Raw genomic sequence first — 22,781 nt, forward strand, 5'->3', positions numbered from 1 at the left:
AACTGTAACCGTAGCATTAAATTTGATCATTATCAACATGTAATTGTAAAACAAGTTCTGGATAATGTTTTAATGAAATGTTAATATATGAAATGCAATTCAATAAGTAGCCTTATTTTCATAGTACTGTCCATAGAAATGTATTATTTAAATAATATTGAAAAAAAAATTACAGAGGAGCTATGGGACATAGGTTTAACACTGAAAAAAGATTCATTACCCTTTCTATTTTTTAATTGCTGTAACTGCTCAAATATCGGTTCTGTGGAATGTGGTAGGTGCGTATTAGTGCATTTGCTGTTATTTTTCAACACAGTATATGAAAGCTTTTCATCATTTAGCTGATTACTGACTGAAAATAGACGTGAAAGTCCATGTACCTCAGCAGCTGTTGCTGTTAAAGTCATTTGGAAAAAAAAAATGAATGAAATGCTGCTACTAATTCCTGCTACCAGAAAATACCATGCAACTACCTTTGGCATTTAGTAAGGTCCATTGACATTTAGTATTTTAGGTAGTCAAATAACCTATATGATCTTATCTACAGAGCATGAAACCACAAATACATCTGCAACGGCTAGTTCAAGAGTGGAAATACCTGACTATTTATTGTGAGTAGTTTTAATTAAGTAAAAAATTTTGCATTGGGAAATTATTAGTGAAGGCAATATTGCTTGGTTTCTATTTGTAGCCTTGCGCATGTTGACAACTCAGCGTGGTTTATATCTGACAGATTATGGAAATATTGAACGCTATACTCTACAGAGTAACGGTCTAGTTTATGCAGCATCTAGAATTGTGCTGGTTGTTAAAGGGTTAAAAGAAATCCACTACAAATCCAAATTCTTGTGTTAAATTAAAATTTGTGAACTGGTAATGGGCACTTAAAACACTGAAGGAGAAAATATATTCCATTTTGCCCATGCAACTACAATAAATATTACATACAATATTGGCATCTCTCTCAGAAGATTAATGTGCATAATGTTTGACAGAGTACTTTGAGAACAACAATTGATAGAACGTAAGCCCATCTAAATGAGGCAGAGGTAGAAAAGGGGAAGGATGATTTTTTTATGTCTTAGCCAATTTTGCCCATTCTTAAGGGTATCCTTTTCACTTGCAGGATCACTAATCACTGGAAACATTTGGAGTTCACTCATTTTGCTTATTTTACATCCTAAAAATGAGTCGCTTAGAAATGCTAAATTTGTCTTACTCAACATTTGAAGACTTGTCTCTTTTCAGTGCAAACCTCGGCTGATATGTTTGCCTTGGTTTAATACTAGTTGACTTTTTATTAAACTTTCTGCTTCATGTCTGCAGTAAGTTTAATGATTCAAGTGGAAATGGATTTCAGTTTTTCCCAGTTATCCACAGGCTTTGCTGGTCTTAATATTGTTCTTGGCATGAATGTCTTCCCAGGCGGAAGGCAAGCATGGTGGGAAGGATGTCCAACAGATTTTCCCTTGGCTTTGAGTGCAGAATACTCAAGTTGTCATTCTTCTGCCTCTAAACTGGCTTATTTAAGCTGCAATTTTAGTTTGGGATTGACCAGCCAGAGGATCAGGCAGCTGAAGAACACACTGGCTTCTGCTAAAAGTATCAGAGAGGAGTATGGTGAGAGAGTGGAGGAGGTTGGGTGGTCACACTTTTTCTCTAGCAATGATCAAAATCCTGTAAAAGAAAAGCTTTTTGAGCAAATTGAAAAAAATCCACACATCACTAACTAACTCTGGAATAAGCAGATCTGGATTCAAGAAGCATCAGTTGCTTTTCATTTTAAAATCATTGTGGATATGTCACAGATATATTGGAGAGATTTGGTTTTCAGATTTATTCCTGTTGTCAATTGCACTTCTGCAAAAACGTACCAAGATTGTAGGTCACTTGAGTGTAATTGGGCGGCATGGGCTCGTGGGCCAAAAGGGTATTTTACAGTGCTGTATGTCTAAATTTAACATTTAAAGCTCAGACCAGTTAACTTGCCAAGGGCTATTAAATTGCTACATGGCACTCACTGACATTCTGAGGTACAGAAATATCGACTGTCCATTTCCCTCCCTGGATACTGCCTTGCCTGTCCTGCTAAGTTTTGCTTTAGATTCCAGAATCTCATCTCCTGTGTTTCTAGCTGAAGTTTTGTTCTTTAGATGTGATTATATGTGGGGAAAATAGCAATTAAATATTTGGTACTAAACAATCTTGATCTAATTGGATGACAAAAAGGCTTTTGTATTCCAATGCATCCAAATCAGTGGAAATGGTAGAGATGACTTCAGGGATAGCCTCATGTGAATGTCTTTGTTTTTACTTGGATAATTATCTGCTGTATCTGTCTAAAGTCTTAAATCAGAAGGAATTTTTGAGTTCTTTGCAGGTACAGGTACAGGTTGTATATAGATGGCAGGTATGTAGTTGAAGTGTAGTCCACTTTTTTGCTGGCAGACATTGTAAGTTTTGAGATTCCAATGTTGCCCTTCCCAGAGGATAGCTGGTCATTCAGCTGAACATTTTTAGATATCTTCTCAAGTGCAGTTTTAAAGAATTAACCCGAGACAGTCCCATTGACATCCATTTGGGCATCACCATTGCCGTTGTTTACTGAGAAGCCAAACAAACAATTGGTGGTGCAGCTGGATGAACTGCTGATGCTACCCAACCTCTGGTACTGTCAGTGTGAAATCTTTTCTATGAGGTTCCTTTGAGAGCTCAGGTTTCCTCAAACATCCAATCTGTGTTTGTTGGGTAGGTTAATTAACTGCTGTAAATTGCCCACCTCACTGACAAAAGGCAAAGGAGGAAAAACCCAACACCCAACCCCAACCCACCAATTTTCCCCTGCAATCGTGTCTGCCTGTCCCGCATCGGACTGGTCAGCCACAAACGAGCCTGCAGCTGACGTGGACTTTTTTACCCCCTCCATAAATCTTCGTCCGCGAAGCCAAGCCAAAGAAAGAAAGAAAAATTGCCTTAAATGTGTCGATAAGTGGTAAAATATGGGGTACGGTTGATGGGGAAAGCAGGAAGAATAAATAGGATTAGTGTAAGTGGGCACTGTAACTTTATGACTGTCAAGTCGAGTTCACACCATTGTAGGAAATGGTTATTTTGAAGTTGTAAATTTTCTTGCATCTGAAATTGAAGGTTAACAAGGAATATGTTATTACGCAATGCAGGCATTTTTTTTGATCGACTACTTGCAACTCTATGTAAAATTCACTTATCTGCCTTAATACTTTCCCTTTTACTTGTTGCCATGATTAAAAGATAAGATCCTTATCAGTTGTGGAAATGTGCTGAGGATGTTTCCACAATATGTTTAATGAATTTTGGCAATGGGTGAGAGAACAGTTGGGAACAATCAGGAAGTAAAGAAGTGGTCTCAATTATTTTGATTATATTCATGTAGCTCGACATTCTTGTTTGGATGTTGTACATTTGTGAAATAATGAAAAGCGCACCTCCATTGAGTAATGCAGAATTCTCTCACAACCTGGTTCTATTTCATTATTTAGCTACATCCACTTCGCAATATTCTGCATATTACTTACATTTTTACTGTTCAAAACTATTTGGAAAATAATGAATTATAATTGCATTTCAAGAGTAAACCATCTTGACTTTATAATGGCTTTCAAAAGTTTTCATAAAGTACTACACATTCTATTTTCCTCATATTTAACATTAGAAAAGGACAAGGGAAGCAAACACAAACCCTTCCCCACCCTCACCCCATTTCTCTCAAAGTTGCTCACTGTCCTGACAAATGTATGTTGCTGATCCATGCTCTTCATTGAGTTTAAATAGTAGAATTCTCACCCTGTAATGCATTGGATGCATGTTCACCACACAGAGTGCAGTTGTTAAGCTTGTGGTACATCATCATGTTACTTAAGCCAATTAGTGCAGGTAATAAATCCTGGCCTTGCCAGCATCACCTTCTTCCCATAAATAAAAGGAGACCTTATTTTAAATCTTATTTGAACATTAGATTCCATGAATTTTTGAACTCAGAAATCAGACTTTACAACTTCTTGAGTGATAGTTATCTCGAGTTCAAATTTATTATCACCTGATTGTACAGGTACAACCTGACAAAAGAGCGGTCTCCGGTCCTCGGTGCAAAAACATGCAAACACACAACCAGGTATAACCCATACAGAAAAGTTATACACATATATAAAAATAAATAAATCACCATCATAAGCTATTTATTTGCTGCCAAGCTTTCATGGTAACATCTGTCGAGATATTTAACAGAACGGTAAAAGCATGCAAAAGGGAACTGGTACGCAGCAATGAGACAAATTGTTAAGAATGCCATGCATTTCTTCATGCATCAGAGTATCATTTACATACATGGCTCAGAATAAAATAACAGGCTGTGAAACTCATAGTAAATCCATAAGTTTTCATTACAGCTGAATTTTTAGAAGTGGAATTGAGTAGATAAGATTATTGTGTGTGAATCAATTTCTAGGCCATCTTGTCCAAACTGTTGACTTCTCAGAACTGTGAGAAAATTAGTTCATTTACTTGTTTGCAATGCAACCTCATGGTTGAGTGCATGGTATATTGTGATAAAATATGAAAACTGATCATTATAGACCCTATAATTATATATGACCTGGAGGATGAAATTTAGATTCCTAGTCTCCTTGACTAAAGAGAAATTGGACAAATATGTAATCCCTGGATGGGTTTATGATATTGGCAGATCTTCCAAATATGTTTGCATCTATTAATTGGATTAGTTTTGAACCTGAAATTAACCTTCTGGGATTTTAGAAATTAGTGCATTTTGTGGCATTGGTTCACATCGTATGCTCCGAAGCATTCATATTAATGTAAAATACACACTCCGAAAGGTGACTGGTTGTTGTTGTTGTGCAACAGAACAAAATCAACATATTAATCAACAAAATCAACAAGAACAAAATCACATATTAAAGTGTTTCACCTTTTTCTTAAATGGACATTTGGTGGAGACTCCAGTTGTGGTTTTCAGAATTGCAGTTTGAGTTTTATTGATGAACAGGTACTGCATGTTCATGCAGGTAAATATTTTAGCCAAAAACGTGTTTAAAATGCTTGACTTCCACGATAGGATATTACATGTTATTGGGAAAGCAAAATACAAAATCTGGGCAGAAAATAACAGGGAAAGCCAGGTTTAATGTTGCAAATGCTCACTTTATTTTATTAGATGAATTGTTGGTCCAATGTAAGGCTGTCTAGCATTTCACATTTAATAATTTTTTACAAGGCATGCAAAAACTGACACACAATGGTATTGCGCTGGCAAAACAGTTTGCAACTGTACTTGTTTAGAATTGTCTTAAGAAATTCAGTGATTTTATTTTACACTTAAAATCTATCAGTTAAACCATTTGACATTTAAGCTGCCAATTCTTCAGTAATATGATCATTGTGTTGCAAGGTTTTTTGAAAATTCACTTTAATTATTGCTCATCTTTGTGTTTTATAGAAAATAACTTGATTATATAGTTTATCTGAGAAGTGAGCCAATCAGATTCTTCAGTTGTCAATTTTAGTATAGTTTCTTGGAATTTTCCAGTTTTTCTATAAATATACTATTGAAAATTTGACATTATTAAAATAGTTTTTTGTCATGTTTCTGCTTAATTTTTTTTTCAAGATGTATAATAATTTAACTTGGGCTCTCAATAACCTTGTGCTCTAAAAGACAATGAAAAATGCTACCCACCAAATAATGTCAAGTCCACAGCTAAATATAAATCTTTATGATATGGAATAAAATCTAAATTAAAATGTTTAAGTATTCAATTAAAGTTATTCTAAATCTAAAAACATGGATCTTGTATATATATACATGCTTCAGAAAGTCTGGGACTGTCCTTCTTTCCTATCAGCCCTTAAATTTTCACACAAATAACTAAAATCACAGAGTTTTTTTAAAAAATCCTTAATTATCTTTCAAGGGTATTTTGTAATCAAGTATTAATGATTTACCTCTTTATAATATCATGTTTTTGAACATGTAGTTACATAGGCAACTTATTTTTGCAGGAAATATACTGCCATTACAACTTTAGAGCTGTGTCAAAACTACCGCAATGATTTCAATGCAGAATACCACGAATATAGAGAGCTTCATACAAGAATTGGAAATATAACACAACAGTTCATGGAATTGGGTTCAAAGATCAAAATGCTTAACCCCGGTACAGAGGAATACAAGGTAAACGAATGCATGTTTGATTAGTAAAGGATATAGCCATCTGTTCTCCGTTTCCCCTCCTTTGCACATGATGACACAGTAAAACTCACGAGAAGTGAGAGGTGATGGGGATGGAAGATGAGGTATGCTGTATACATTAGTCTTGATATGTGTTTTCTGTCTTTTTAATTATTATATATCTTTGTAATATTAACCTGCTTTGACATTTGTAAACGTGCAGTGTTTAAATCATTGAAATGAGAAATGAATGAATTGTAGAAGAAATATATTCAACCACATTCACAACTGAATTTCACCAAAACAATTCAAGCAAGATAAAGAACAAAATAATTAAAGTTTACTATGCACCTTGTCAAAATTACAATCAGTGGGTTTCATGAGGAGGTTTTCAGTTTAGGGAGGGATTAGAAAATATGGGAGACCATGCTGGAATTGAGATGCTGCTTAACGAGAAGAGATGAGTGTGTTAGAACATGGGTTGTAGAGTTTTGAATGTCAGGTGTACCTTGGATAGACCAGGTTTAGAGATTTCAAAGGCATGAATGTCACCTGGCAGGAGTAGAGACGGGAAAATATTGAGATGGGAGTATGCAGTCTTATTTATGACCTGGATTTATGTTGCGTCTAATCTGAAATATATAATGCCAAGACTGCAGGCAACTTGCTTTGATTTCAGGAAGTTGCAATAGAAAGTGATGACTAGAGAATGACATTTCTTAAGTATTGAAAAGACTGATTTTGATTGCCCCATTCTGCAAAAGAAATTTATCTTCATTTAATACTATGTCATGTAATTAGTCTGATAACTTGGTGGTGGTTAAAGTAACGGTAAGGGTTGAGTGGCTGGCATTGGAGATGTGGAAACTGAATAGTTAGTTTTTGGATGATATTGCAAGAAGTGCTGTGCAAATAATAAATCCAACAACCTTGTTTAAATCCTTGAGGTACATGAGACGTAATGGCATGATTGAAAAATAAACCATTGTAGATGATTCACTGGTTATAACAAGAGAGATTAGAAATGAAAGACAAGTGTCCAATTGGAAAACAATATGTACTCTTATGTTTCTAGCATACAGAATTTAAATGTATGCTGTCACAAATTTGTACAAATCAAATTTCATATTTCTGATTTGTCTTCAAATGAGGAACCCTCTTTAAGAGCAGCCCTTCCTACATTTTTGGTCTACAGATTTCAGACAGGGGAAATGAGCAAATAAAGTTCACAAGTAGGACCAAGGGACTTGTACTCCAGAAGCTAGATTACCAGACAGTGGTTGAATGTCACCAGACCACAGCACCAGCACCTCTTAACTATTTGCATCGTGAGTTTAATAATACTTTTATCTTAGAAAAGAAATTGTCCCTTGGATTGAAATCTCCTGCTTTAATGAAATTGCAACTTTTGGGATCAAGAATAACCCAAGGTGACCATGCATGTTCTGATGAGTTCTTATGGGAATGCTATTTTAAACAATAACTTGACCTAGAAATTCTTCAGCACCTAAAAAGGTATGTTACGCTGTGCAGGGACCTGTTTCAAGATTGTATACAGCACCCCAGCATCAGTATTCCACTGTGGCAGAGGCTTACATACATACATACCGCACAGTAACAGCCCAATTCGGCCCACGAGTATGTGCCGCCCAATTTACACCCCACTAACCTACGCCCCGATACATTTTGAACGGTGGGGAAAACGTACAAACTCATTACAGACAGCGCGGGATTCAACCCCCCAGTCCAGTCCTAATCGCTGGCACTTTAAAGGTGGAAACGGACAAAGGAAAATAAAAGGCACAAGGAGAGGGGAGGGCAAAAATAGAGATAACAGCTGAAGGAAGGAGAATGTTGGGACTATATAAAGGAGGGATGGTGGCCTAATGGGGAGGAGATATGGTGGGAGGCATGTGTGGGTGGTGGGCAGGTAGTGAAAGTGGGAAAGGGGAAAGGAACTGGGTAACGCAGCCTGGGAAACAGCGTGGAAGTATTGCCTGGGAGTAGACATTAGAGTTTATTTGGGTCCTGGGCATTGGACCCCAGGTAATTAGAAGCCAGAGATACATTTCTGTTGCAGTCAACTCTTTTTAAGACTTGCTAGTTGCTTAGCAGCTGTGCTCAACCCTCCGATGCCCAAATACATTTTGCGTCAGTGGCATTGTTTTGTTGAATACATACCATTTGGCATAACAGTGCACAAACCTACACTTATGCTTGTGGGCACCATACGTTTGGAAAACCTGGAACAAATTTTAAAAACTTAACTATGCACAAAGAACAAGATTTAATTGAGGAATTTATTTTTAGATTTAGATTCATGTTTCCACTGATTTTTTTTGTGCACAAAGCACTTATAGCTCCTTATCTTTTCAAACACAAATGTAGATTATTATTAAAGTTAAGAATGTTAAAAAACAATTGTTGCAATTTTAAATATACTTTAATGTGCAATATTAACATTTCATTTGGGCAAACCACTCTTTTGAATTGAGAATAGAAAATGGAAATTGATTATTTTTACATTGTACCAGGCTTTTAAGAGTTGCAATTTGATGGTTAAATAAAATTGATTTTAAGTTCTTAAATTTATGATATTGTATTTCAGATGGCAGAGGATCAAATATTTGAGGAATATAGGAAACTAAAAAAGGTAGGTTTTTATAGAATTTCAGGAATTTAATGTTTGACTAAATATTTTTACTGTTAAATTGCAATCTGTTCTATGTCAACAATCAATATTACAAGCATCTGGTTGCCATAACTTTATTTCCTTGCTGGTTTCTTAAATTCTAAATTGAAGAAGTATGTTAACCCTTTCTGGGAACCACATCAGGATGTAACTAGTATTTCCCCCGCAATGTTGTTGTGCGGTGTTTTCAAGCTGATCACGTGACCGTGAAATAAAACCAAAAAAATACAACCAAAATGCCGCAGGCCTGGGAGGGGGGGGTCAGTCTGTGGAAGGAGGGGGGAAAAAAACATCTTTTCTATAAACAACCCTTCATTGGAGCTAGAAAAGTGAAATTAAAAGCAAATGGGTTTTAAGTTATGGAGAGTTGAAGAGGACAAAGAAGATGTTTATGGGAAGACAGAGACCAAGGATGATCAGTTGGCACAGTTGCTTTCTGTGTCATCCAGGAGGGAAAAGAATGAAACCTAATGTGTAAAAGAGAGGAAGATGAGTGAGGGCAGTTTGAGAAAGAAATGAAAACGAGCTTGACCTGAGGTGTGCAGAGCATTGAGGGAAGCCTGAATGCTGAAAATGCTTAGCACGTCAGATAGCATTTATGGGAAGTTTAAGTAATTGTTGCAGGTGAATGACTTGGACAATACTGGAACTAATATTTCTAATGTTACAGGCATTGTCATCTATTTTTACACAGATCTGATATGAACTCTTTCGGTTATAATGTACTTGCTTTACTGTTCTCAATTATGAATGGATTAATTTTTGTGCTTCTGTATTCAGTTTTTTTTTACTTTTCAATTTAGACATACAGCATGGTAATAGGTCATTTCGACCCTCAAGCCCATGCTGCCCAATTAACCTACAACCCCCCCCCCCCCCCCCCCCAGTACTTTTCAAATGGCGGGAGGAAACCGGAGCCCTTGGGGAAAACCCACACAGACACAGGGAGAATGTAAAAACTCCTTCAAGACAGCATGGGATTTGAACCCTGGTCCTGATCACTGGTGCAGTAAAGACATTGGGCTAACTGCTATCATCCAGTTCTCTTAATTTATTCAATACCTTATCCCATTTTATGTGCTGGCTTCATTCATGCTTCCATGTCACTGTATTTAGCAAAATTCTTGTCAAGTTATGCAGGATCAAGAAGCCTTCAATATTAAATATGAGGATAATTATATTTATCTTCAAAGTAGCTTTGGATTTCTCAAAATTTAGATTGGCAAAACTGTAGGCACAGTTTCACACAAGTGATTGAAAATGTGGTTACTAGTTTTATAAAAGTCAGTGTTATTTTCCTGTTTGGAATAGGTTCATCCTACTTATCGGGAGGAGAGGGTTCGTTGTGAGTATCTGCACCGAAAGCTGTCTCATATCAAGCAGTTGATACTGGAATACGATCAGAGTAACATGCCATGATGACTTACAAAGCCAAGAGCTTCCCTGTTTGAAATTTTAAGACCAACTAGTTGTTTCTGGACACAAATAAGAACGTTTTCCCTTAACAAGTTTTTTTTTCCTCTATTTGTAAGAAGAAATCTTCTGACCATTGCAGTTTGACCATTACTGGAATAAAATTTGTCAATGAAGGACTGAGTTGTATCAGTGCTAGCAACAAATTTTGACTTCCTGTGATGTATAGCAGTTTCAACTGAGCCATAAACTGCATATCTTTTATATATTTTTGCAATGTATAGATGTCCTACATAAAACATTAAGTACTGTTGTAGTTTCTTGGAAAATATTTATCTTTTAAGATGCCTTAAAATGAGTTTAAAACTTAAGTCTGCCATGCATTTCTATGGGGCCAATATTTAGTGTACACATTACATTCATTCTTTTGATTAAGATGTCCTATATTGTAGCGCTTTAGATACCATCATTATTATATTTATCACAAAACTACCACTTTTGTCATAATACTGCCTTAATTTTTTTTTCCTTTGTGAGATTAACACTAGTCTAACTTTGCTGTTACCTTGGTTTGTTGATCAAATGGCTACAAATGGTTTGTCTTGTCCCGGATTATACAAGTGTGTGGAAAAAATGTATTTTAAAAAATAATATATTCATCAAAGATTGCTTAAAAAATCTTTCACAAGAAGAAACAAAATAATGACTGTGTTCTAGATATGCCACGTTCACAGTTTTCCCAACATAGATTTTTTCCTAATTATATTTTTCAACATTCTTACAAATAATTGAGGGTTTATAAGGAATTAAACATAATTTGTGAAAAAAAGCCAGATTTGGTAAAAATTTTATTGCAGAGAATATTGTATAATCTTGGAATTATACGGATGGTGCAAATGTGTGATGTAGAATTTTCTGTCTGCCTTTGCTATGTGGAAACATATTTGAATATCATCTGTACTGATTTTAATGCATCAGTCCACATGTGTAATCTCTGTACAAAATAATTTATTGCTCGATTGTTTTGCTTTTTTGCACAATCAAAACAGGATGATTTTTAAATGCTGAGGTGACTGAGCTAAGTGTAGAAAATATGGAATAAAAGGTGTTTACATATGATGGATGTGGTTTGTTCATAGGGAGCTGTACTGTGTTAGATCATTAAAAAACACTGATAAAATTCTGGCTCTCTTTCAGCATAGCCTGTGATTTGGATGAATCCACTTCTACAGACGGTATCGAGCACAAATATTAAACTCACTGTAGAGTTCTTTGGTATGCTATTGATTAGTTTGTGATCACATTATGTCATATTTGAATTGTTTGTGTTCATGTCGCTGAAACTTCAACCGACACCAGTTATTCAGAGCTATTCTGATCTTGTTCTCTGAGCTGCATGCTGACGTCAGTGTGAAATTAAAGTATTTTTGGAATTGCCTGCTGATGCTGTGCAGGTATGATTACTAAAGATCTTCCAATCTCTGGCGAAAAAGGCTGGAATAAATAAATCGTACAAAGGTTGGCTTGTGATAGAACAGGGTTCCATCCTGTGGTTATCTGCTACTTCAGCATCTGCTCCAACTATTTGTAGCCCACTCACTTTAGGCAGACAAATTTACAGATTTTGCATTGTTTCTTTGATACGATGAGAGTTGTTATCCTTTACTCAGAATAGGTATCTATTTCTAAAGAGTGGTTTTAGTTAATTTGGCTTCCAGTATAATATATTTTTGCTTCTATACACTATGCTTTATAATAGGAAGTTCAAGGACTTGAATGTTGATTCATTGATACAAATGGTTGAAAAAATGTTGCTTTAATGTTTCCAAGCAGCAAATTCCAATGGACAGAAAGATGTCACTGACATTTTTGATCCCGATTGTGATGAAACGGGTACACAATCCGGCGCTTGGGGGAGGCGGCCGGGCGACTGGAAGAGGGTGGGAGTGGATAGATACGGCAATACAATTTGGGTGGGCTTTTGAAATTCGGAACACACTGTCCCCAAGGGTTCTGGATAAAGGATTGTGCACCTGTACCAGTTTTCAGAGTTGTTCTCAGCTCTGCATGTCTGTTGTAAAACATTACAGCACAGTGCAGGCCATTTAGCCCACAATATTGTGCCGATCTATACCAATTTATCACAGGTAACATTCTTCATTAGCCTCATCATTTTTTTTTCTCCTCCTGTCGTTTCTTCATCTCTTATCACATTTGTACTGAACCTGAAATGCCCAAATATAAAATTTAAGTTTAGACATGCAACACGCTCTTTTGGCCCACGAGCCTATGCTTCCCATTAACCTAGTATGATTTGAATGGTGAAAGGAAACTGGAGTCCCTGGGTAAAACCCATGCAGACATGGGGAGAACGAATAAACTTCTTACAGCGCCGGATTTGAATCCCAGCCTTTGTCGCCGTAACGGTGTTGCACTCGTCGCCACACTACTGGTGCAACCCTGAAATGGTGTTACACTGACACAGTCCTAATCTAAAAGTTACAGAACAGAGCTCAAGCAAAAAAAAATATTCAGCTTCCTCTGAGGTAATATGGAATTCAGAACTCTGGCCCATGTGATCTCTCAACACGTGTCTGACAATATTATTGCGTTTTGCCAGTATCTGCAATATTTTGTCTTAAAGGAAATCTTAAAAGAAAACAGTTAACTCTGGCAAAAGAGTTAAAAAGCAGTTTTATAGTGTTTGATACCCAATTTTATGTTGAGTTTTTTAAAAATCATTATATTTGGAGAAATGAGATTTTGCAACCAAAAGCCGTAAAGTTTCAGAATTTTCTTTGGTGAATAAATTTGCACAGCATTACTTACAGCTTAACTTTTGTTTATTTGCTTTTGCAAATTCCAGATTTACATATTGTCATACTGAAAATTGCTATTTTCATGTTGCTTTGCTGTCGTTGTGAAGAACAATCTCGTTCTCCCAGCAGCATTGCAGCTGTAATTTACCATTTCTTCCAGCGAAGAACGTGCTCCATGGATTATGCTGTGTCTATCATCAGTAATGGCATTTTGTGGCACGTGATTCTAGAAAGGCCATTTCTCTTCGCTGGCATCAAACAAAGTGACATGCACCAACTGAGAGCTTGACACGCGACAATCTAATTTACTCATTTGAATAGCAGTTAATATTTTGGGGTTTTTTTGTGAGGAGGTCTGTCTTGTGTTTATTTTGCTGTGCAATTTGTTTTGGCCTTTCAGCCATCCAGTGGAATTTTAATAAGTGCTAAACTTGTGTACTGTTGGGAAGTATTGGAGTCCAGCTATGTATAACTATTTGATACACCCTCAAATTATAAAGCTCTTGGTTGTTGTTTTTATAAACATTGGAGTTCACTTTTGTTACCAGATCAAACCAGCAATCACAAAGAAGGCATATCACAATTACTTTAGGCACTTGCAGGTGGCCAATTGACCCGCTTGTGAAACTGCATATTTTGGCAAAATGTGGCTGTTGGGAAGGCCACGTGAATGTGCAGGAGACGCCTGCAAAGCGAGTTTGGTAACCCTCCTCCGAGAGAGATAATCCCTGCAGCACAGTGGCCTCCCCAGCCGCCTAAAAGCGGCTGCATTTGGACGACAGTCAGCTAGCCAGTGCCTGACAGTTCCTCTCCCATTCCCCACGCTGTCGGACTGTAAGCGCAGGGTTGTCCTCACACTGATCCCGCAGCCCCGCTCACGAAATCTGTCCCCCACACTGTCATGACTGATTTTGGAAGTAGGGAGAAGGGGGCTGGAGTGGCCAACGAGGAAGAAGGGGGCTGGTTGAAACAATGCTGGTACCCGATGAGCGCCTCCTTCTCCCCTGCCGGCAACTCCAGCCTCCTCCCCTGCTGGCCACTCCAGCCCCTATACTCCCCCACCAGCCACTCCAGCCTCCCCCTCTGGCCACTCCAGCCCCCCAATTCAGCCGCTCCAGCCTCCTCCCCCTCCAGTGCTCCAGCCTCATCCCCTGCTGGCTGCTCCAGCCCCCATCCCTGCTGGTGCTCCAGCCTCCTCCCCCACCGGCCGCTCCAGCCCCAATACTCACTCTCCGGTTCTCCAGACCCTGTACTCACCCGCCAGCTGCTCTAGCCCCCGTGCTCACCCACCAGTGCTCCAGCCTCTTCCCCCGGGAGAGAGTGGGGCAGCGGGATCAGTGTGGGGACGTCCTGCACAAGGGACAGGAGCCGGAATGCGCTCAGATGCGCATCCTGGCACAGCTGACCTTTCAAGAGGCCAGCGCTGCGCTTTCAACGCTGCCACCTGAACTGCAATTTAAAGGGATGTTTCTGCTTCTTCAGGCACATTCTTAGCAGAGAATGCACCTGAAAAAGCCTTTTATTAACAAAAAATTCACCTTTAAACTTTAATTCAAAAATCCCCCTTTTTATAACAATGCCCACTGGTTACCATGCAAATCTCTATAATAGTGTAAAACTAATAAATTCCTCAGCCTAAATATAATATATGTAATCAAAGTCTAAGCTACACTTCTAACCAGTCCACAGAAAAACTTAGACCCAAAACAAACTCAAAACACATAAGACTCACAAAACTTCCATCTCAACTGAAGCAAAGATCATAAACAAAATTCAGTTTGTTTGATAAACTGAAGCCAAAAGATCTTTAAGAGAGAGAGCACAAAATTCAAAGTTGTCTTATGTTGCTTGGTCTGGATCCTTCTGGCTTCCTTGAAATCCCAACATTCTCAACTGTCCTCCAGACCATGACTCATGCTCTGGGCCACTCCACAGCCATCCCCAGTGGTGGTTTATCGTCCAAGTCCAGAAATTTTTAGATCATTTTCTGCACATGCTCAGTTCAGCTCCCACTCTCTCAGCAATCCACCTTCACCTTGGCTCTCTAAGGCCAACTGCCATTTTTTTAACATAAAACCAATACACAACACAGAACTCTGTAACACTGTTTATTTTGTTCGATGGAGAAATTGCCTCATCACACTGAATTGTGTCCCTTTTTCTTTGGAACACGTGTCACCATGTGTACTTTTAAGCACAGATGAGAGTTGCTGAAAGCTCGAGTGCCACGATTTTACAACTGACAAAACATTAAAAATGAGGAATTCATGGCACCAAAAAATAGTTCAGGGCTCTCATAGCCACTATCAACAGGGCCAAAGCCAAGTATTGCCTCATGATCGTCTGGAACACTCAATCCTTTGGAAATCCACTTAGCAGAAACATTTGGCAATTCCATTGAAATCCAATTTCTACCACTGTAATTTTAAAATTTCTGCCTCATTTTGAAATGGGCTCAGTAGAATATTGAGTGCGCAGACTGAACTTTAAGGGTAAAATATCCACTCGTAGTTGAGATGGTCTTGTGAATGTCCTAACTTCCAGTGCAGCTACCTCTTCCCTTCTTGAAAACTCCCGATACTAAATCAAGTTGTTGCTGTCTGGTGTCCCCTCCAATAGGAGAAAGAGAAGCAAAAGAGAGTCCCTTCAGATACATCGAATGTCTGTGCATTTGCCTCCTTTGGTCTTGCAGTGAACCTGAGCTGGTTCTGAACTTCCAAATATGATCAATAGTTGCTAACACCAAGATGTTCAGGAGCCCTCACCATTGGCTGGCTCACGTATCACGATTCCAATACCTGGTGTTCACAAGCCAGTCTCTAGCACCCCACAGCCTAGGATGAGTCCTTCAACCACTGAGCCCCTCACTAGGGTCCCTTCCCTGAAGGATCCCCTCCCAGGCTTGTCCTCAGTTTGGGTAGGAGGGGGGTGTATTCTCCAGCTCAGGTGTATCTGTCTAGACTGTACAAGTGAAATTTAGTCCAGATGGTGGATTATATTTCAGAAAAGAATGACATGCACTTGTAACTGAACAACAGAACAAAAGTGTTTTTACACCCTTTAACTTTTCTGAAGTACACCTCTTGTTTCACAGAAGAAACACCATAACCAGCATGGCACCGCAAATATCAGGTAGCGAAATGGCCCAGTAACTTATTTGTATTGAATTCAGTTGACAAACCGATAGCGGCCATTAGCCACCAGGGAAACCTCTTTCACAGCCAGGTGAGTTGCCAGCGTGGTTGCTGGATGAGTATTCCACCCTGAGTGTCGACGTGGCACTCGAGGCAACAGAGCTTTTCCCTTTGGGGTGAAGAAGGATGAGAGGTGACTGAATAGTCTAGGGGTGGCCAACCTTTTACATCCCGTGTCCATTTTTTTTCACGCATGAGTTCAGATGTGCCTTACAACTCTTGGTCCCCCATTCAATTATTGGGAAAAAAATGATGATATAGACATATTTAGCATTTTTACATTATATATTGATTTAATATAAAAAACAAGATAAACATTACATAATGAGACTTTTGAGTCTGTTTTGATTTCAGCCAAGCTTTTAATGTTTGGTGTTATCTAATTTTGTTTATAATTGATTTCATGGCTTGTTCACATCTGTACGTCATTCTGAAATGACTGGCAAGATTTCTTAGTTCTGGAAAATGTTCACAGGGTAATGATCACCAGGAATTTATTTGGGACTGAGGGAAGCTCATCAAATTTCGTGTTCAATAATGAATTTGTTTTCAAGTCAATTAAGTTACTAGGCATCTTCATGTTTTTTTTTTGTTCACGAAGTGAAAGTGGGTTTATAAATGCAAGTATGTCGTCTTCTTCAGCAAAATCACAAAATCACAAAAAAACTTTCAAATGACTTGTAATAACCCAATTTTTCAATTTTTTTGGTAAAATTGCCATTATCCCACAACATTGCCCTGCTCTTTAAGAGCAGAAACTGGCTCAAATCCTCATTTTCTAACTGAGAGGTGAACAGTTTTAACTTCATCTTGAATGCAGTTACTAAGCCAGGAAATAATTTGTTTTTGCCCTGGAACTTCAAATTTATATCATTGAGATGGCTGGTAATAATATCTACTAAAAATGCTAAATCGAATAGCCAATTGTTATCACATCAATGGGCTCTTTTCTCGGGCAGCTTATTTTCCTCTTCCAGAAAATTTTAAGCAGTATTTTTCAGTTTCCGAAATCTACTCAGAACCTGCCCTCTAGAAAACCAATGCACCTCACAGTGAAGGACGAGATTTCCATGTTCCAAATCTAGCATTTTACAATTCTCACCTGTTTAATCCTCTTGTTCTAATTTTATTCACAATCAAAAACATAACATGCTGTGAATTTAAGTCACCACAGTGACTCTTGGTGGATAATGCAGTGATATTTTAGTAGAGGGCGACCTAAAAAAGTTTTCAGTTAAAGTTGTAGTCCCAGATGGTGCTCTATCAATCAGCCAATCACCGATGAGTTTACTCGAATCTAGTTGTAGATTTTCGAAGCATGATTTTACTTTGATCCTCTTGTTTTCCCTAGAAGCAACTCAAGACCGATTAAGTTCTTCAAAGATGGTAAAAAAAATTATCATCAAATCCTCTTATAAAAATGCTTAACTGGGCGACATCACATAAATCAGCAGATTCGTCCAAAGCTAAAGAAAAGAAAGTACAAGCATGGACGAGGTCTTTCAGTTGCTCAGATACATTATGATTATACGTCTCATAACTGCTTTGACAGAGCAATTTTCTCTACTTTCAATATTTTTATCACCCAGACATCTTGCAAATATTTGGAGACCAGGCTTAACAATTCCTTCTCTGTCAGCCAACGCTAAAGCAATATCATGGGACACTTCTGTCATCGTAAAACTTTCACAACTTCTTTTAACAAATATATTTTGTCGTCATTTGATTTCTTCCCACTGTTCATTGAACTCGCGCTTACTATTGCTTCCTGCTTTTCTATTGTGTTGTGATGGGAAAAGGAATGTAAAAGAAAAAGTACAAAACTGCAAATGTTCGCAAAGGACGAACGAAGCACAATTCCGTGGCGCACGAGTGCCAATTGTAAACTGACTGGCAAAACCTGCGACTCACTGCTGGTGCAGACACCTGGCACCTCAGGATCAAACAAGGGTCAAACATGTATCGAACAGTTATGGAATAACTGCACACTCATTGAACACAGATTAACGTGAAAGAAGATCATATTCACCAAAAAGTGTGCACGACATAATAAAATTGCAAAGTTTTAGATTTATTCTTAGTAAAACCCATTTCTAGCTCTAATCTACTTGAATTCCTGTTATGGATTTTTTTCTACAAATTGATTTTTGGTTAATACTTTTTGCATGAGTAGTTTTACTTTTTTATTATTATTATCACTGAGGTACAATGCGCCACTTTTTGTGCATTCGCCATAGGTTTGCCATCCCTGGAACAGAGGCTGACAAGCTTATGAAATAGGATGGACATCCAACATCTTTCTCCCGGGTCGGCAATAGCAAATAGCAGAGGACATCTGTTTAAGGAGAGGGAAGGAAAGTTCAGGGGAGACGAGGTCAGAGGTAAGTTTTCTACACAGAGTAGTGTATCCCTGGAACACATTGCCAGGGGTGGTGGTAGAGGCTGGTTCAATTGGAACATTAAAAGACTTAGGCATATGGATGCAAGAAAAATATTGTTGAGCAGGTTTATACAGGGTTGCATAATATCAAGATGCAACATTCATGGAGTATCCACTTAGAATTTTTATCTGGGCCTTGAATCCATAATTTCACCAAGCAACATTAAGATTAAACAATGCTTATTTGGGTTAATACCAGATTCCCTGCAGATGGCTCCCTATTAGTTCAGTCATGGTGTTTCATTTCTTTGAGTAACATTTTATCTGTCACCTTCCATCTCAGAAAAAAAAAATTTGCAAAATTCATTGAGCAGTTACCTTCGCCGTGCAGTAAATGTCATTTATTTCTGGTCACTTATGTAACTCTTAACTTCATATCCATCTTGATCAAGCTATTCAGTTACTAATTATTGTGTGGGTTTCAAGATTATCCTGATCACACTGAATTGTTTTCCTTTGTGAAAATCTACGCTCACATGCGGAAGGGCCTATACAACTAGAAAATCTTTAAAGCTATAAAGCAAGCATTTGGTCAAATGCCATCAATAATCCCATGTACACTTGGCAAGCCCTTCTCAGACTGAAACGATTCGTCTTTGGATGAACAGCTTCAAACTAAAGCACGGAAAATGAAATTCTGACTTGTGTACCTGGCAACCTGCTGCTTTCTGCAAGCTGTAAACAGTTAAACAATATTTTGTTCTTTTTTCATAAAATGTACTGGTCTTGAATGGATATTGAATCTGTAACTTTTATTGATTAGAAAGTGTGTCTTTGACCAAATGAAATGATACTGACTGCAACAAAAAAAAACACCCTTCCAGTCCATCCTGTTAATTTCTTTCTGTGTCATGTTGAGCCTCCTCGTAGAATGGATGTGCTTTCCTTCTGTCTTGGCCCAACTCTTAGGGTATAGACATTTTTTTTAAATAATATTTGATTTAATTTTTAATGTGTATAAAATATATACACATACAAAAGAAGGAATCATTGAATATATATACAAATATACAAAAAAATTGTATCCTTAAAATGCACATTAAGCCTAGAAATAACCCATCGGTACCTTAAGAGAATGGAAAAGCAACAGTGGACAGAGAGGGAGAAGAAAAAGAAGGAAAAGGGGAAAGCTGGCATCAACATTTAATACAATCAAAATAGAAATAAAAATATTAAATTACCAATAAAGGATGAACATTAAATATAAAATATTTAATAAATAGACTGAACTATCCGAGCATTTAAATAATTCCAATAAGTCTGCCAAATATCTATGAACATATTAGATTCATTTCTAAGATTATATGTAATTTTCTCCAAGGGTAGACAAATTTGCATTTCCTTCTTCCAATGATCAATGTGTAAGAGGGAATCGGATTTCCATGTTACCGCTAAACATTTCCTGGCTATCGCCAAAGCGATTTGGATTTACTTTTGGGGAAGTTAACATTCATGACGGCCAAATTCCCCAAAAGTAAATATTGCAGATCAAGAGGAAAATGCATCTTCATTCATATTTTCCCCAACTGTGTCCAAAAAGGTCTTAATTTCATGTATAACCAAGTAGGCATGTATAAAAGTACCAAATCTATGCCACACCTAAAACATAGATTTGAGTTTTACCATTTACTATTATGTAACTTTTGAGGTGTGAGATTGAGTTGATGTAAAAAAAAATTGAAATGTATAATTCTATATCTTAAATTAATTAGAGCTGTCATACTATCTAAGCCAGTGGTTCACAACTTTTATCTTTCTGCTCTCATACCACTAATCCCTATGCCATCTGTGATTAGTAAGGGATTGCTTAAGATGGTATGTGAATGGGAAGGGAAGGTTGAGAATCACTGCTCTAGACCCAATTGTTACTGAAATATTTTGCTTGAGAAAAATTTTCAATGGCCCATTTCCTTTGGAGTTATGAAACCATGCACATAATGAGTCAATTAGATACAATTAAAACAGTGGTTTTCAATTTTTTTCTTTCCACCCACATACCACCTGAAGCAATCCCTTACTAATCACAGAGCACCAATAGCATAGGGAATATGTAAAGTGGTATGTGAGTGGAGAAAGGTAGAGAACCACTGATCTAAGCATAAATTTGACCAGCATTGTTGATCAATTACAATGCCCAAATCTGATTCCCATCTCTCCCAAGATCTATGCAATCCAATTCTTGGGCTTTGGTCTTGCAGCAGGCAATACATAGTCAAAATAAATTTAGTTGCATTCCCTTTTCAAATTAGAACCTCCATGTCTGCGCAATATGTGTTATGATTGCTGTCGAGCATTGGATCAGAGGTCAAATCACAGGACTATGGGAGCAGCAGAGAGGATCCCCATCCCACCCGCATCAACATGATCTGCCAGAATCATTGCCTGAAGAGGGCTTGCAAAAAAAATAATTAAGGACCCCCCCACCACCCCACACACTGCATCTTCCACCTACTCCCATTGGGAAAGCGATACAGGAGTATCAGAGCCAGAACCAGGCTGAGAAACAGCTTCTTCCCACGGGTAGTGATACTGCTGAACAAGTGATGATCTGCTCATACAATCCTTTTGAGACTCTACTATTTATTTGGCAATATTTATTTGTGTTTATACATGTGCAGAAAATAAATCGCTTGTAAAGTTGTGTGCTACGTCGATATATGTGTTTACATGCTTTTAAACTGAGGACTGAAGAATTGTTTCATCCAGTTGTACCTATTTAATTGTATGACAATAATAAATTTGAGCTATTTGATTGATGCCATCCCCTTTTCTTTAAAAGCAAATGAGTAGTTCCATTTTCCCTTTGCCTCAAAGTCCTCAGTAAAGCACTCCACTGTTTTCCTTTGTGCAAAACGCCGTCACATTCCTTTTACATCTTTGCACTTTGGCACAGAGCAATGTTCAATTAACTGTTCTATGAAAACTCGGAGAATGACTGCAAATTACCTGTTTAAAAAATGGTTTCAAGGTCCATTTGAGTTTAAGCGTTGGCATATAATGTGTGCTTACATATAATATATGTTGATTTTGGATTCATGTCAGCACCCAACTAGTGTCCATTGTACACGGAAAAATTGCAGGATTCTGAAAGAAAGTTGTAACAGCTCTCCAGTGTTTCTTAATTTTTACACCGCACACTGTTTCTTTGTTCAGAATCATTTCACTCTCCCAGTTCAGTGGGAGACTGTTCAGTTTGTGTCCAGTTTCTTTTCTTGCTTATGGATCCCTGAAGGGGTATCCAGAAAAGCTTCCAAAAACAAAGTTGGTCTTTTCCAGACTGAGAACTCTTGCTAAGGTATCATTTGATAAAGATGCACTAATACCAAGATGTAATCACTTCTTTTCAAATTTTTTTGTTTTGCAAAGCGTTAATGAGAGAGATTTTATTATCAGTCCAATTTGGGGATAGAATATAGACTTGAATAAATTCATTTATTCGAATTTGCTGTTTCGTAGCATTTAGAGTGGCTTACCTAGGCAATTTCGGATTGTTTTTGCACTTGAACGTGATGCAATTCAACCCCAATTTACAAATGAAATAGCAGTGGAAACTTAGTGTTCAAACAGTTAATAATCAGACAACTTTTCAAAGTCAGACTTCAGATTTATTACATACATGACATCACATAAACCTCTGAAATTCTTTTTCCTGCGGTCAAGGCAGACTTCCCACTTATTTGTAGTGCAAAAAAAAAACTACACTCATGAAGATATGTATACATGTAAACACATAAAGAAATGTAAACAAGCTGGCAGTGCAAAGCAGAGAGAAAAAAAAATCAATGAAGTGCAAAAATAAGAATCCTTGAATGAGTCCCTGATTGAGTTTGTTGTTGAGGAGTCTGAAGGTGGAGGGGGTTCCTGAACCTGGTGGGTGCGAGCCTTGTGGCATCTATACCTCCTTCCTGATGGCAGCAGTGAGAATAGAGTATGTGCTGGGTGGTGTGGATCCTTGACAATTGCCGCTGCTCTCTGATGGCAGCGTTCCCTGTAGATGCTC

General features: G+C 37.7%; 1 protein-coding gene across 8 annotated transcripts in view; it reads left to right on the plus strand.

Moving 5' to 3' along the window:
• Positions 1-21,527, plus strand: part of LOC138749301 (RNA polymerase II elongation factor ELL2) — an 81,244-nt gene extending 59,717 nt beyond the window's left edge. The window contains exons 9-14 of one of the 8 annotated variants that reach the window (XR_011348549.1): positions 548-611; positions 6,055-6,226; positions 7,419-7,551; positions 8,832-8,876; positions 11,526-11,603; positions 18,579-21,527. Coding sequence is in view for 6 of the 8 variants with exons in the window: in XM_069910517.1 (XP_069766618.1) it covers positions 548-611; positions 6,055-6,226; positions 7,419-7,551; positions 8,832-8,854 (392 nt within the window). In the remaining 2 variants the exon portion in view is untranslated. Of the gene's footprint in view, positions 1-547; positions 612-6,054; positions 6,227-7,418; positions 7,552-8,831; positions 8,877-10,226; positions 11,446-11,525; positions 13,671-18,578 lie in introns of those variants that run through there. The other 7 variants (XR_011348550.1, XM_069910517.1, XM_069910516.1 and 4 more) reach the window with 7 other exon arrangements.
• Positions 21,528-22,781: the final 1,254 nt, after the last annotated feature.

Source organism: Narcine bancroftii, chromosome 14 (genome assembly GCF_036971445.1).
Source record: "Narcine bancroftii isolate sNarBan1 chromosome 14, sNarBan1.hap1, whole genome shotgun sequence".
In the NCBI taxonomy this organism is placed as follows: domain Eukaryota; kingdom Metazoa; phylum Chordata; class Chondrichthyes; order Torpediniformes; family Narcinidae; genus Narcine; species Narcine bancroftii.